This window comes from Nesoenas mayeri, assembly GCF_963082525.1.
Source record: "Nesoenas mayeri genome assembly, chromosome: 14".
NCBI lineage: Eukaryota > Metazoa > Chordata > Aves > Columbiformes > Columbidae > Nesoenas > Nesoenas mayeri.
The window spans coordinates 2,230,902-2,246,114 of record NC_137556.1 but is presented as its reverse complement, the minus strand read 5'-3'; the positions used below and the strand labels follow the sequence as shown (position 1 = coordinate 2,246,114).

At 48.1% G+C, this 15,213-nt stretch overlaps 1 protein-coding gene across 1 annotated transcript in view; it reads left to right on the top strand.

Moving 5' to 3' along the window:
• ADRB2 (adrenoceptor beta 2) overlaps nt 1-12,844 on the top strand; it is a gene marked incomplete at both ends in the record, with an annotated part of 30,441 nt that extends 17,597 nt beyond the window's left edge. The window contains one exon of the mRNA XM_080353306.1: nt 12,810-12,844. Coding sequence (XP_080209432.1) covers nt 12,810-12,844 — 35 coding nt within the window. The remainder of the gene's footprint in view (nt 1-12,809) is intronic.
• Between the last annotated feature and the right edge of the window lie 2,369 nt (nt 12,845-15,213).

The following is a 15,213-nucleotide window of genomic DNA, read 5'->3' as shown; positions in this document are numbered from 1 at the left end:
GAGAGAACGGGGCTGGGTCACCAAAGGATAAACCCTTTGCTCTGAGAGGGCAACCCTTGCCTAGTAGCAGTAGAAGCCCATGTTGTGTTATATTTATCAGTTAGTCTTGAGTCATCCTGCCTAATCTAAAAGTGACTGCATCCCCTGCAAAAGCTTCCCGTTTTCATTAACTCTGCGTACACGTTAAAATTTCCTTCCTTCAGCCAATGATAAAAGAGGTTGTGTTTGCAGAGACCTTTATTTCTTCCCCCCGTGCTTCTTGCATGATTCATCCAGGGATGCCGCATTCTCTGTAGGTGATACAAGAAGTCGACTCTAAGAAGGCAATTGCATCATGAACACCAACGTAAATTGGGCCAGAGAAGCTGATGAATGCTAACGGGTACTTTTCCGTATACAAGCTAATTATAGCACCAACAAAGCCAGGTCCAAGCTATGGCCTTGCCTGAGGAAATCCCCAGTGATTATAGCCAGCAGTTCCAGTTACTGTTTTTTACAAGTAAAGTGACTAATAGAAACTAGATCGCTTGGGTAATTTTGTTCATTTTTGGAGGACTTTTCTGCTTTACTGTAAACATAGGGATGTGTATATTGTGGTCAGAAGTCAACTGAAAGGTTTTCATGCTGTTTGCCCTGTGCAGGACAAGGGGGTGCCCACCTCTTCTCTAGACAGAAGGGTCTGGGGCACCCCAGAGGGACACTGTTTCCTATGCCTGGGTCCCCTTCGGTTTACCCCTTTGCTCACAATTATGGTTTCAATCCTTCCTCTTGAGCATCTCTGTTCAAGGAGGGCAGCAGAGGCATCCCGGGGCCTCTCACTGCAGGCATCCTCATCTGCAGCTGCTACAACGGATGGTGATGCAAATAACAAGCTTTTTATTGTTAATAATAGAGACAATTTAGAGATGAGCTGTTGAGTGATTAAAGGGCTGGCTGGACAGGTTTTTGAGGCAAGAATAATAGAGCTGAATATATGTGTGCATCTCACCCGCTACGCCTTTTATCTTTCCTTACATGGAAGTTGTTAACATTTGACTTCCAGTAATTTATGAAAAGCTCAGTTACAATTTCCACATGGACTCCCTCAGGATGGATTTCTGTGCCACAGAAACCACTCTTTCATTACACACCACGGGTTATCTATTGGCCATTTTAGCACATAGTTGGTAACTCCTGCAATCCTGAGCACTGCTCTGTCCTCTGGCCATTGCAGAGAGCCCTTGTATCACAGAGTCACATGTGAAGGAATCAACATTATACAGCTGCTGGGCACTCTCCAATAAGAAGCTGGAGACCTTCAGATTTCAGTGTTGTCATAACCACGCAACTGATTTAAAGTACAAAAAACCTGAAAGCCCTTCCATATCAGGCCATCAGAGGGCTGTAGATGAGCTGCTCAAACCCCTCGTAAATACCGGGGCTGTCACTCCTGCAGAAGTCTTAGGACCTTCCATTTTTAAATGAGGTTTCTGGTTACAGCTGGGTCTCACAGCACAGCCTGCAATTGCTGCAGGGTCATGATGCTGCGAGGTAAGATTCAGCGCTTCCTAAAGAGCAGGGAAATTACAATAAATAAATAACTGAAATGAGAACCCAGTGTCCCTCTAACATTCTGCCGCTGCCATTTCTGCATGTTCTTGGGGAGGTTTTGCTGGGCTTTTCCTCTCCTTTGGTCAACCTCTGCAAGGGTTGTATCATTTCCAGCCCCCTTTCTGGGGACCAGGAGGTTGTTGTGTTGTGTGCAAGTGAGATGTGGACTGTAAAGGATGGGTTTGGCAAAGCCAGCCTACCTGTCTGAGGGCTCAGATGAAGGAAGAAGTAGCTGCTGATGGAGGAGGACAAGGGCAAGGGCGCTGGAGGAAGGGGTGCACCCAGCAAGTGCAGCAGGTCACCGTGACTGAAACCATGAGATCATCAACAAGTCGAGCTCCACCTTGCAGGAAAGTCTTTTTATATCTCCGTGGCAGATGCCAACCATTTGCTCACTCACTGAAGAAGGTGCTTGCTAGAGAGCAAAGCAGAACAGCCCCTGAGGGCTGCTGTGGTGCAATCACCAGCTCAAAGCCGGGCTCTGAGACAACACGCCTTCTTGCTGGGGTTGTATTTACCCAGGTGCGATGCCCGCTCCACCCATGGATTCCTGGCTGCCGCTGCCTTGATGCTGTTGGCTCTGCAGAGCTGGGTCGCTGCCTGTGCAGGGCTGTGTTGTGTCTGCCCGCGATACCATCGGCCCCATGCAGCACCGCGCCATGCCAGCGCTGCTCGCCGGCTGTGGCTTTGCTGTGATGAAGGAAACCAAAGCGTAGTGTGGACTTGGCCGTGGTGAGGCTGAGCGTTTTCTGCACAAGTTTAGCCCTGTCAGCCCTGGCACAAACCTCTGAATTCCACCATGTGATGTGGGCCAGCAGGATAAGAGAAAAAGAGTCAGGACTTTCATAGAATCATAAAATAGTTTGGGCTGGAAGGGACATTCAAAGCTCATCCAGTCCAACCCCTGCCATGAGCAGGTTTCTCTGGATGGCACCCTGTCCTTCAGGTGTGTCACCTGCACCACTTAACTTGGTGTCATCTGCAAACTTGCTGAGGGCGCGCTCATTCATCAAGTAATAACTTACCCATGAGTGAACGATTAGCCAAGGCAATTTTGAAAATGTGACTTAAGCTCCAGAGCTGCTTTTGAAAAAGTTACTGGGGATTAGTTGCACAAGAGAGAACGAAAGGATAGCTAGGGCTCCATCTCTCTCCCTGCCCACACAGTTATGTATTTCTAATGTAGTTGCCACTGATTTAATGGGATGATAGAGCCACAAGACCTCCTAAGAGCAGCATTCTCCAAACACCAATGATATAACCGTGATTGCCAATAATTGCCACTTAGACTCTCCTTCAAGTTGTTTGTATGACTCCAGCATAAATAGTGTGAAATGAATGTATTTGCTTTTAGGTTGCTCTTGTGTAAGGTGAAAAATAGGTTAGTTCTTTATTAGATTAAGTGTTATGAGGAGGGGATGGGAAGGAGGCCAAGAGATGCTCTGCACTGAGGCGTGTGAGCAGTTACGAAATAGTCTATGGGGAGAATGTCTGAGGGGCATAACACGCTGCTCAGTCTGGGAAGTAAGACTTTGCGCTTGTTCTTAGGTGGGAAACAGCATCATGTGGGAACCCACCTGCCTCAGGTCTGGTTTCAGGGCTGTGCTCTGCACTTCTGCACGGCTCTGCCACGTTCACATCCTTTTGTAACGCCTCGTTGCTCTCTGGCTGGACAAGAGTAAGCCACTTGCATTGCTGCTCAGGAGGCTCCAGGCTTTCTGTAGTCTTAGCAAATAGAGGCGAGAAACTGCTGCTGTGGAAAAAACAGGCTGGTATGGGGGAGAGCTGCTGTGTGCCGTGCCCATGCGGGTTCGGGATGCGCACAGGGAAGGTGCCAGCTCAGGGAGTGTTAGTGCCACCTCCACCTTCCCCAGAGCCACCGTGTCCCGTGGGACAGTCACTGTGCAGCACGGCTATGGAGAAGGGCTGTGAGGAGGGTGGCCACGCTGTTTATACTGCGTTTGTGTTATTTCCACACTCTATTAGTCAGAGCCACTGCTGCCACTGGTGGAGAGCAACTCCCTGTCTTCAGATGGCTTCCTTGTGTTGAATCACATTTATGTAACGGCCTTTCCCGGAGTGTTGGCAAACTATACGGGCCCCCTAAGTCTGGATTAGAAAAACTTAAAAACCTGTGGCTTTTCTTTCTTCTCCTTTTGTTTGCTTTCCCCTGTTCTCGTTGCCTGCTCCCTTCTGAGCCATTAACCTTCGTGCCAGCTTCAAGTCTTCAGGCTGCCACCGACTACCCCAAGGGGCACCAGCATATCTCTTACTTCCACGTGGCAGCAGCAATGCCTCACCACATCAAATGTTGTCAAAACCTAAGGCTCTAAAAAAGAAACCCTGACCTTTACGAGCACCGTAACCACTCCTGAGAGCAGAGAGCGTTTCCTGCCCTGCTGCAGCGTTAACATTTCACCAGTTTCTCTTTCTACTTCGGTTCCCATACATCAGAGAAGCTTCCATTTCATCAGGATAAAAGGCACCCTGAACCCCTGAACAAACCCGATCTGTCCTTAGCAGCCCCGGAAATATTTCCACACGTCTGGGTGAGGTTCCTCAGCAGCAGGATGGGAACAGAACAGAAACTGGTGATTTCTTCCTCTTTCCTTCCCAAGCTGTGATGCTTAAAAACAAAAATATATCCCCAAAGTCATATTTAGGAACAGCTGCTTTTGAGATGTTCCATGGCCTGAATCCTCTCACCAAATATGAATTTGTGTAACGTGATGGAATGATTTGAAAATGCAAGATCTGAATTTATCCCATGATCACCTCTCACAGCTCCTGCCCTGCCCTTCGTCTTCTTTGCCACATCCCAATGACAAGAAGTCAAGCAGGTGGGTGCTACACAGTTCTGGAGAATATCTTCTTCTAAGGGAAAGGAAGGGATTTATTTGAATAAAGAATTTTATTTGTGCTGAAATGGCTTCCACTATGTCTCTGAGTCTAAACTAGTATCTGCATTACCTCATTAGTCATGTTAATCATAAACTAGCATTAGTGTTAGCTCACATGTTTGCCAGGGGATGTCAGAACTGTGCAGAGAGTTGGCTAAAGATTGGAGGTTTGGAAACCAGACCTGGATAATAGTGGCTTTGGCTCACTAAGCAACCCTGGTCAGATCCTAATCCATGATCTGCTGGGTGGGCGAGATATAACTTGATTCCCAACTGCTTCAAGATCAGTGGACGAAATGCACCATTTTGAAAATGAGTGAAATAGTGGTTTTCTGTTGACATGAACAGGTTAATGCCTTCCATTCCTCCTGCCTCCTGGCTGCCAGTGGGACCACAGTGGGACCACAGTGCCACACCTGCAGGCAGGAGCACCTCCTTTCTTCTCGAGGAGGGTCACAAGAGTCATTTCCTCCATCTGGCCTCACTTCAGGCCCTTTCCAGCATCTCGTGGTGTCAGCGCCCAATGCACATCACACTCTGGCTTTAGTTGAGGCAGGAGAAAGAGCAGCGTGGGGACAGGCTGAGAGGCAGGAGCATCGCAGTGTGATGGACACAAACCACCCGTGTCCTTCTCCAGCGAGTCTCCGCCAGGCTCTGCTCCTTCCCAGCAGGAAAGGAAACCCCAGTGCCCACCAGCTCCCAGCATGTGGATGCTCAGCAGGGCACAGCAATTATAGTAATTGTGGTGGAAGGCTCTTGTTCAGCCTCCCTGCACTCTGCCTAGCCCCTGGGGCTAGCGTGGGGTTCATAGGCTGTCTGAGGATAAAGGACTCGGTTGTAAACCATTTCCCACATCCGAGGCCGTTCCTCTTGTGCCCTTGGGATCAGAGATCATCCACACTGGATCCTCACATGGGAACAGCGCCTGCGGGAGAAACAGCGCAGAGCTGCACGTGAGAGATGGAGGGAGGACGTCCGCTGTGTCTCCCACTCTCTTGCTGCCTTGTCCTCCCAGGAAGAGTCTCGAGGGAACCTCAGCAGCATCACAAAAGCTCACAGCAAAGTGCAAAGGAGAACGTCGAGTCTCTGTGTTTCCAGAGGGGGCGACGGTAATGCCCAGTTGCGGCTGGCCTGAGTTCTGCCTTGTTCCAGGCTGACAGCCATCCTGGAAATGCTCGGTTCAAGGAGGCAGAATTTAGGTTAGGACAGTCTGGGTAGCTGTCTGTGAGTTACAGGTGTATACATGTAGAAAATGCACCAAATTTCTCTAAAAAGAGAGATTCTGTGCTCCAAGCAACCACAAGACAAGCTGGTTTGGATGTTTGCCAGTGAATGAGAAGCAGGGATTTTGACCTTCTTCCCCATTCCCTTATCTCCAGCTGGGTTGCTGGTTGTGGATTGGGTCCCTGAATTGGGAGTACACCCATCCAAGCCACGAGCTGCAGCTTCTCCAGGAGAATGCTGGGGGATACAGTGTCAAAGGCTTTACTAAAGTCCAGGTACACAACATCCACAGCCTTTCCCTCATCCACTAAGCAGGTCACCTTGTCATAGGAGATCAGGTTGGTCAAGCAGGACCTGTCTTTTATAAACCCATCCTCAGGATGATCTGTTCCATGACCTTCCCAGCACCAAGGTCAGACTGACAGGCCTGTAATTCCCCAGATCCTCCTTCCAGCCCTTCTTGTATTTGGGCATCACATTTGCCAACATCCAGTCAACTGGGACCTCCTTGATTAGCCAAGACTGCTGACAAATCATTGAAAGTGGCTTGGTGAGCATCTCCACCAGCTCCCTCAGAACCCCTGGGTGGATCCCTTCTGGCTTGTGTGCGTCTGAGTAGTGTCACAGGTCACCTACCATTTCCCCTTGGATTATTCTTCGGTCTGCTCCCCAACCCTGTCTTCCAGCTCAGGGGTCTCACTATTAAAGGCTGCTCCTGGAAAGATCTCACTGGAGTCATTGAGGGACCACAACTCTTTGGGCCTGGCTATCCAAAAGAGTTTTTACCCAGTGAAGGGTACACCAGTCCAAGCCATGAGCAGCCAGGACGGGTTATAACAGCACACTCGTCATAATTTCAGATTTGCAGAGCATTGAAAGGATGTGGTTTTTCATGTAGCCATGAAACTGTGTTTCTGTACCTCGAGAGCATAGTGAGATCCCACATACAGGATATTTTACACTTGCATCATGTGCACACACAGTAGCTCACATTTCAGAGTAAAGCGCTTCCATCAAGGCTTCAGAAAGCATCTCCCCTTTCTACAGTCCTCCCACTTGCCCTGATAGTCACAGCAGCAACACTTAGACAAAGTCTTATCACCTGCAAAGAGTTGAGTGCACAATAGCAGCACATGCCCTAGCACATTTCTCTATTGTCAGAAAAAACACAAGAAGGGAAAAAAATATTTGCCAAAACCCATAAAACCCCAGTAAAGCATTACACAAGGCTCCCAGGTCTCTGACAGTCAAGATTCCCCACTGGGGAACTGCAGGATTTTACAGTTTAGAGTAATAGTTTCAAAGATAATTGTTGCTCTGTTGGGAACCACCTCCAATCTGCTCAATGATTAAAAAAAGGCGAAGCAAATAAAGTCCTTCCTACTTCCCAAAAATTAAAAAAAAAAAAAAAAAAGAAAAACAAGAAGCAGCAGCAAACAAGCCCCTCAGAAAAGCTGGGGCAAGCAAATGAGAGAGAAATGAGACAGCTTTTAATAGCCTGTTGCTTTGCAGCTGTTCCCATTCTGGCTGCTTTCCAGAGCTACTCTGATGATCCTCTGTCAGGAAAAGGAGAAGTCCTTCAACCCTAAAATTTGCTTAGGACATTATTTCTCAGCAAAGTAAATGAAGATCCAGATTTGGGGTTTAGTGATGGGACTGCCATCTGCATCAATTTAAGAGCTGATGATCTTCACCAAGAGCCTGGCAGATATCCTGGTGGTGGGAGATCTGTGTTCTTCAGCTGGTGATTAAAGACAAAGAGGACACAGGACTTCAGAGGAGTTTGATACCACAACCAACAAGTGGAGGTATGGAGTAAAATTGGTGCTTGGTTAGTGGGCAGCAGGTTGGACATGTGGTGAGAACTGACACTAGCTGGAAATTGTGTTGAAGTTTGGCTTTGTTGCATTGACTGCTGGATCCCTGCCCACAGGAGAGCTCATGGGGAAGGGATATAAAACAAGCACAAACTAGTGGGACAATGACAGGGAAGAAATACCACCCCTGAGCTGATGGGTACGTCATAAGGTGTTGAGAGGCGCTGACAGGCATTCCCAAGGCTGTGACTTGTACCTCGGAGTCGTGGCTGAACTCTGGAGGGAAGATGCTGTGTCAGAGCCCTGCAACAAAACCAGCAGCATCGCCGTGTGTCACTCAGAGATCGCCTCGTACAGCCAAGTACAGAGATGCCTAAAGCACAGGTTTGAGTTACAGCAAACTGAAAGGGCTCAGATGTGACTTTTTCATTTCTTAAGTATGGTCATGAAGTAGCCTAACTCTGGGATCGGTACATTTTGATGTTCCTTGTGCCTTTATGTTACACCCCAGCTTCTTAGCACATATTACCTGGTGCCTTTTTTTACCTGGATCTGTGAAGAAGTAACTGGTGGTTCATTTAATGTTGTTGTACCCTAGGATTCTTTTTACACCCTGCACTTCTAATATATGCTACTTGAAAATTGTAGAAAGAATTGTTGGCAAATGGTAGATGACAGGTTGCTGAAACATCATAAGACACCAAGAGTTTCCAATGAGAGATTGAAGAGGCAGGAAAGGAAAGAGGGGAGAATCTGTAGACAACCTCTGCCAATCTTTACTAGGTTGGAAGACCCCCGTTTATTAATAGATGCAGAAACTGTGCAATGCAAGGCTGTCTTTGCCTGGAGTGCACGGAGGCTGTAGAGTGAAACCCTGTTTTGTTCTGCCCTTGTTCCCCCTCAATCCCATTGATGCTTTGGGGAATATCTGCTCAGCTGCCTCGCAGATAGCTACGTCGGTCTCAGGATGTCCACTTCTCTAGCTCAGATGCCTCAAATTAAGTGAAGCAAATCTAAGATTTCAAAGAACACTTGGAAAATGACTAAAACAATCTACTGGCAACTTGCAGTTTAGGGCCAAAGAGGGAATTTTTTCCATCTTCATCCCTTCCTTGACCCCCTGGAAAATGTCCCTTAGGAGGCATTTCTAAGTCCCACTGTGACCACGTTGGCAATAGTCAATTCCCATTGACTGAAAGGGTCATTTTTACTTTCTCATCAAATCTTCACCCTGCAGAATGGCTGCCGTTGATCCTGGTGTGTATTATGACCAATGACCAAAACTGATCTCATCATTAGTGTTCCTCCTCTTCTAGGGCTGTACTGAAACAGAATAAAGGAATGTAAATTAGTGATGTTCAGCTGTCTACATAGATAGCAAGATGAATGTGTGTAGCCTGTCTTCACACATCCCTTGCTTTGTGGGATACGGGTGGTCCGTCCTCTCATGATGATGTTTGGTGAGCAAATCCAGACTTTACACAGGTGAACAGGCACCGGGTGGGAGCAAAGGCTGCGAGGTTTCTTCAGCTGACTTCTGTTTTGAATATTATATTTTGACTTGTGAACCCCGAGGAATTCAGATCTCAGGGCAGAGGAAACGTTGGAAGAGGTCAGGCAAGCTGTGCTCCCTCTGTGTTACTCGGAGCAGCAAATAGCATGCGTTCCAGGGCAACATCTGATTTTCTGCTTTTATGAGGCAGATGTTTAGGGGAAGTGATCTGCTGTTTATTTTAATTGCCATCTTCCAAACCTCCTTCCTACGTGCGCGCACACATTTGAAGACCATAAATAAGGATTCTTCAGATTACGCCGTTATTTGGGTTGCTGGCCCTGTCTTCCATCAGTGTCTGGACGAGACTGTGTGCTGCAAACCCAGTTCTCCTTGCACATTCGTTTTACAGTGGTGTAAATCATTAGGTCTAATTCCTTTCTCAATGACACTAGCATAAATCTGAAATCACTCCACTGACGTCAGCGCTGTAATGGCAGTGTAAAGGAAAGTTAGGCTCCCTTGACTTCAGAATGTTGCCGCTGATTTACACCAGAACAAGAGCAAAAGTACTTGGGCTCAGCACTGTGTTACTGAACAGTAGGCCAGGGTTTGCTCTGGATACTGTGGTGATAATGGAGAGCAACTCCATGGATTTCACTATCATTATGCTGATGCTAATGAGCTGCACCTTCACTACAGTTTGGGTCTTGAAGAACTCCGTATAGCAGGTCATTGGTGAAACAAGAATAAACCAGTGCTCTTCTGTAAAGTAATTGGTCCCATAGCCTGTTCCAGGAGAGTCATATGGAGATGAATCTGACCATTTGGCTTGTGTTGCTGATGATGATGGAGAGCAAGGCAGTGGTATCTTCATGTCTTGAGGAACGGGTGGTCCTAGATGACAGGGCACGTGGAGGACCTACCCTTTCAACTGGTGCTAAGGGCTGGAGGAGCGGTGGGAATGCTGGCTGCGCTCTTCTCCTCTGAGAGGGCACAAGCAGTTGGTGTAGGTGTTCTGTACTGGCAGCATGCAGGGTGTTGATCCTTGCTCACTTGCTTCTCTACATTTTCCCACCTTGTCTCCTAAGAGCTAGACATGAAAGTCTGGTTGGTAAAGGGGTGCTGGCCTCTCTGCTCTGCTCTGCCTTCAGCCTGCAGATTTAAGCAAAAGAAGACGAGAAGTGGGTATTTCCCCTCGCAAACAACCTTGCTGTTTAAAGACACTTGGGCAAGGAGGGCCTGGATTTCTGGTGGCTGCTCTTTGGGAAGCTGGAGAGCCCAGTGGCCTCAGAGCCCGTCAGCCTTGCTCCTTTAAAACCAGTAGAGACAAGCTGATTTACACCCCTCTTCTGCTGGAATCTGGCCAGTCTCTTCATTGTTCATAAGTGACTTTCTTTTTTAATAGCACGCGTTTGCTCTGAGTGGCTTGGTTTTAACACAGTGAGATGCAGCCATGTGTGGCATATTGGCTTTAAAGCCAGCGAGTTGAAATGAGGTCCATGTGAACCACCAGGTAGCCTGGAGGTGCCACAGAGCAGGACAGGGCCACGGGTGTCCCAGGGAACTCAGCTTACACTTTCTTGCTTTTTTCCAAAAAGCTGAGGCCATTCTTTACCAATTTCTCAGCCTCCCCCATGTTGGCAGAGGTGGGAGGCAGCAGAACCTCAGAAACCAGGGAACCACAGTCCTTCCCTTTCTATTTCTTATCCAAGGGTCCAGCCACAGCTATCATCATCAGGAGAAATAAAACCATTCTCCATGCTCCCAGCCCCAATGAACCCCAGCAGGTGCATGAAATGGATCCCACATCCACACTGTACAGCTGTGGGGACAGATGTCTGCTCTGAGCTCCAGACGTGGGTTTCAGCAGCCCAGGCTGAACCTGTGACCTGTGGCAGCTCGGAGCTTCCTCCCTGTCCACATGCTTGGCTGGGAGGTGGCCCCGTGAAGATGGAATGAGAGCTAAGGGAGCACGGCCCCAGTTCTCCCACCCGTTTTGCTCTCACTAGCAGCCTATACGTTTAGTGGTGGGGAGAGGCAGAGTTTACCAGTCATGAAGCAAAACTCTGACTATTGCCATAGAAACCAGAGCTTGAACGTGAAGCTCATCCAATAAGGCAGCAGGAAGAGGACATTGCACTTCTGTCTCCTGTCAAAACTCTCGTGCGTGGCTTTGATTTGGAATACCAGAAAGTCACTATTATAGTAGTCATGTCATTAAATATCCAGATATGAAGAAACATTGACTTCTTTTGGGTTCCTTGGAAGAGCTAAGTCAAGACCTTAGGACTGGCCTGTGAGGGATGAGGGTGGTTATAGTAGCACCATTTCAGAGCAAAGCTCTTTCAAATTAGGGAAGGAGGCAATTAAATCACAGTGGCTGAAACAGAAACATAACCTTGCTCTGCTTCATGGCTTTCTCTCCTCAATGCAGACATGCAGTTTGTTTGGAGAATTCCCTCCTCCTTCCCATTTGAATTCTATAGCAGTGGCTTTGCCCTGGAAGCTTACAGCACAGTTCAGATTTCCTTGTAAGCTTACAAGCTCCATCTATAGGATAGCCAAAGAAGAGCCCTTTGGCTTCAAGCTGATGAAAAAGGGCAGAGAAGCTTCACTCAGAGATTCTAGTTTTATTCTGGAAAAACTCCAGCGTGCTTAGCATACCACATTGCAGAAAGTCACTGGTTTCATTGTTGTTACTTCATATTTGGGTATAGCGTTCCTCCCTGGTTAAACCATCGGTCCTCGCTGCCATGCTGAATGACTGTAGGGCTGTTGTCTGTGAAAGCTGCTGTTGTGGAGCTGCTGTTATTCCTTGTGGAAAATCTCAGGGATTTTCTAAAGAGCTTCTGATCCATAAGATTTCTGGGCTACGGTGGTGATGCCCCCAGGTTCTGAGACCCCACAGTGATCCATGTACAGAACTAAACAGTAGCAATTAATATGTCCAGATCATCTAAATCCAGCTGATTTAGCGAATGAGTTTCTCATGGGCTTGGTGGTAATGATCACCAGCCCAGCCCACACCCCACTGCACAGCCTGCACCAGCAGAAGGAATTGCGGTCCAGGGGGGTTTTTAGGAGGAGGAAACACAAGAGGGGGAAGACTCTTCTTCCTTCTTTTGTGCAAAGTAGCATCCTTGGAAATAAAGCGCAGCACAGAGTTGGGCTGTGTGTGTTGTGAGCAGTCTTTTTAAAGAGACATTGGCAACTGACACTGCAAACCATCTCTCGCATGTTGGAACTTTATCTTTGACTCGCACAAGAAATACAACTACATTTTGGATATCCAGGATTCCTCAGAGGGAGACATTGTGTTCCCAAAGAACAGATATGAGCTTTGGCTTTCTGGTTTTAAATGCTGCTTTCTTCCCGCACAAGCACAGACCATAATCTTTGACATGCACTTATTAAAATATAACCTTAAAATAAATGAAAGCACAGGCATATCCCATACTTGTTCCTTTATTTCAAGATTGATTCCTCATTTTTCCATCTAACATGTCTGTCCTTCAGGTTTCCTGACAATCACGAAAATGCCCTGTTTCTTCTCCTTTGTAGATTCACAGATATTAAAACCAGAAGGAAATGTGTTGTCATCTCCTAGACAGTTGACCTGAGTGTATCTGTAGAGATGCATCTGTTTATTCCAACTATTTAACGCAAAGAAGTTTTGCTTTTTGGTAGCTACTGCAGGAGAATCATCGCATCTGAATCCCCCCTCTGCCCCAGTCTCTACAATGCTAAACTGACCATTTCTTCCTTTCCTTCTCTGTCCCACAGAGATCCCAGGGTGTCCAGGAACGGTTGAGAGCTGAAGGGGCTGACCTCTCTTCCTCACCATCCTGAGCTCATGAGGGCTCTGAAGAGGTCGAGTTAGGAGCATGGCCTTGCTTCTCTGAGCCCGGGGATGCTGTGGGAAGTGATTGCCTTGGCAGATGTCTTCATCCCAACCCATAGCCCATTGTGCATCACCTGAAGGAGAAGCTGATGGAGTACAACCAGAGGACCAGGAAAGGCTCTGCTAGCCTCGGAGGACACAGCTGGGGGACCGGCACTAGGAGAGGCACTTTGCAGGAGTCACTGCATATGAGACTGGCTCTGGAAAGAAGCTACAGGAGCCCTGTGAACTGAAGGAGGGGAATGTCCGAATCATCACAAAAGGTGCAGAGGGGTCTCCCTGGCACAGCATCCTTGGAAAGCACTTTAAAAAGGGAAGGGGGTATCAGGACCACGTGGCCATCTCCGGTGGCTGGTTTGGAAGCGGCATGGCAAGGTCCGTGCCTTGTGGTCAGGTGAGGAGCAGCGGGATATGCTCCAGGCAAAATGGGAACCTGACCAGGACTGAGAGAGAAGGAGCGTGGAAGATTGCTTTGATTTATTCTGTGCTTGTTTCTCCTTCTGGTGTCTTCTCTGTCTACCTCTTTTTCTCTCTAGGCCTACGTGTACTGCATGTGGGGCCCGGACCCTCACAAACAAGCAGATTATAATAGCACAGGGCAAATCCTGCCCAGTATTCAACTGTGCTGCCCAGTGCAGAGCTGTTGCTAGATGGGGCTGACATTGCACAGTGCAGATGTAACAGGGCCTTTGTTTGCTCCATATGCCAACAAATCCGAAATTGTAATGCCTGGACTTCAGGCAGGAGAAAGGCTTGAACGTGGCAATCCTTTTACTTGCAAGCAGTCACACACTGGCATGACCAGCCACACTTGGAAGCCAAGTTTTAACACTTGAGCCCCAAAATATTGTAGAGCACCCGTCCCTCTCCGGTAGCTGTGGAAATGAGCATGCTGGCCGGCTGCACACTCAGCCATGTAAAAAACTCATTAAGAAGAGAAAGAGACAGACGGAGGGAGTGACAGTGGGCTCAGGCAGAAAATATTAGGTAAACTGATTCAAAACCAACAGGAAAATATGCACTTCTTGGTTGCAGGTGGTGTCCCACCTGCCGACCGTCGTGCCCAGCTGGGCAGCTGCAGGTCACTGATCACCGAGCTGCTCCTGGAGATTTGGGCAGACATGTTGGTACCAAACTGTGCCAGGAGCCCCATCTCAGACCCTCTCTCTTGGGCTTCCAGCTGCAAACCCCCATTCCTCATGTGCAATTGTATTTATTTATTTATTTTCTTGCTGCTTGATGCAAAGCTGCTAAAACAGCACCTTCCCCCCAAACATCCGCAGCTGAGAGGACGGAGGGAGGGAGCGTGTGCTGTGTCTGTGCAATGAGCGTGAGGCCGGTGTGCGCTGGGGCGGGCTGGATGTGTGCGCATGGCGTGTGCACATGGGGCAGGGGGAAACCACTGTGGTTAAACCAGAAATACTTTACCTGGGTTGAGTGCGCAACTTTGATCTTTCCAGAATTAAGAAGAGACAGAGCAAACCTTTGTTTGGAAGGACGGCAGGACAGCTATAGGGCTGCATAAGCTCTGCAGAGACCCTCTAGCTAGATTTTCTTTGCCCCCGTGCTTGTGCAGGGTATGTGTGTCTATGCAAGTTGCTTGCCCAGGTTGTGTGTTCCCAGCTGTAATGAAGCAAACTTACTATGCGTACATCCCAGCTTTGGACACTCACAGGAGGCCAAATTTCCAGCCAGGCAAGTTCCCAGCAGTGTGTATACAGAGGTTTAATACCTGGCAGCCTCTTCTGCTCCGTCCAGAAGAGACATCCACATGCAGACCCATTTAGCACCACCAGTTTGAGACCGGCAGACATGAGCCTCTCTAGATAAAGCTGTAGCTGTGCTGTAGCGGTTCATGCTCAGCCTTGGCTATTTCTACCCATTTTGCTATAATACTGGCCTGCTGACAGCATCTACTCATTGTCAGGTGTCCTGTTTTATGGAAAGCCTGGTTTCTCCCTTACCCTTCCCTCTGAGATGCCCCACCAAGGCTTTGTCCAGACCTGTGTACCACCACACAGGATGGAAATATTTCCCAGTGAAAACCTGTTACTCAGAAGATTTCTGGATGGCTCTAGTCAGAAACACTGCCCTTGGGATTAGTTTTCAGGTTAGAGACACACATGGGATCGTTGTAGCTCTTTCCCTCACAAATCCTCTCACGTGTGAGAGCAGGTTGCAGTCAATGAAAGGGATACACTTGGTCTGGTGATTTGCCAGCATGGCCCAAAAGCGGTGACCTGCTTACTGCTTATTGCTTCCTTGCAGAGTTGAAAGAGTTGGAAG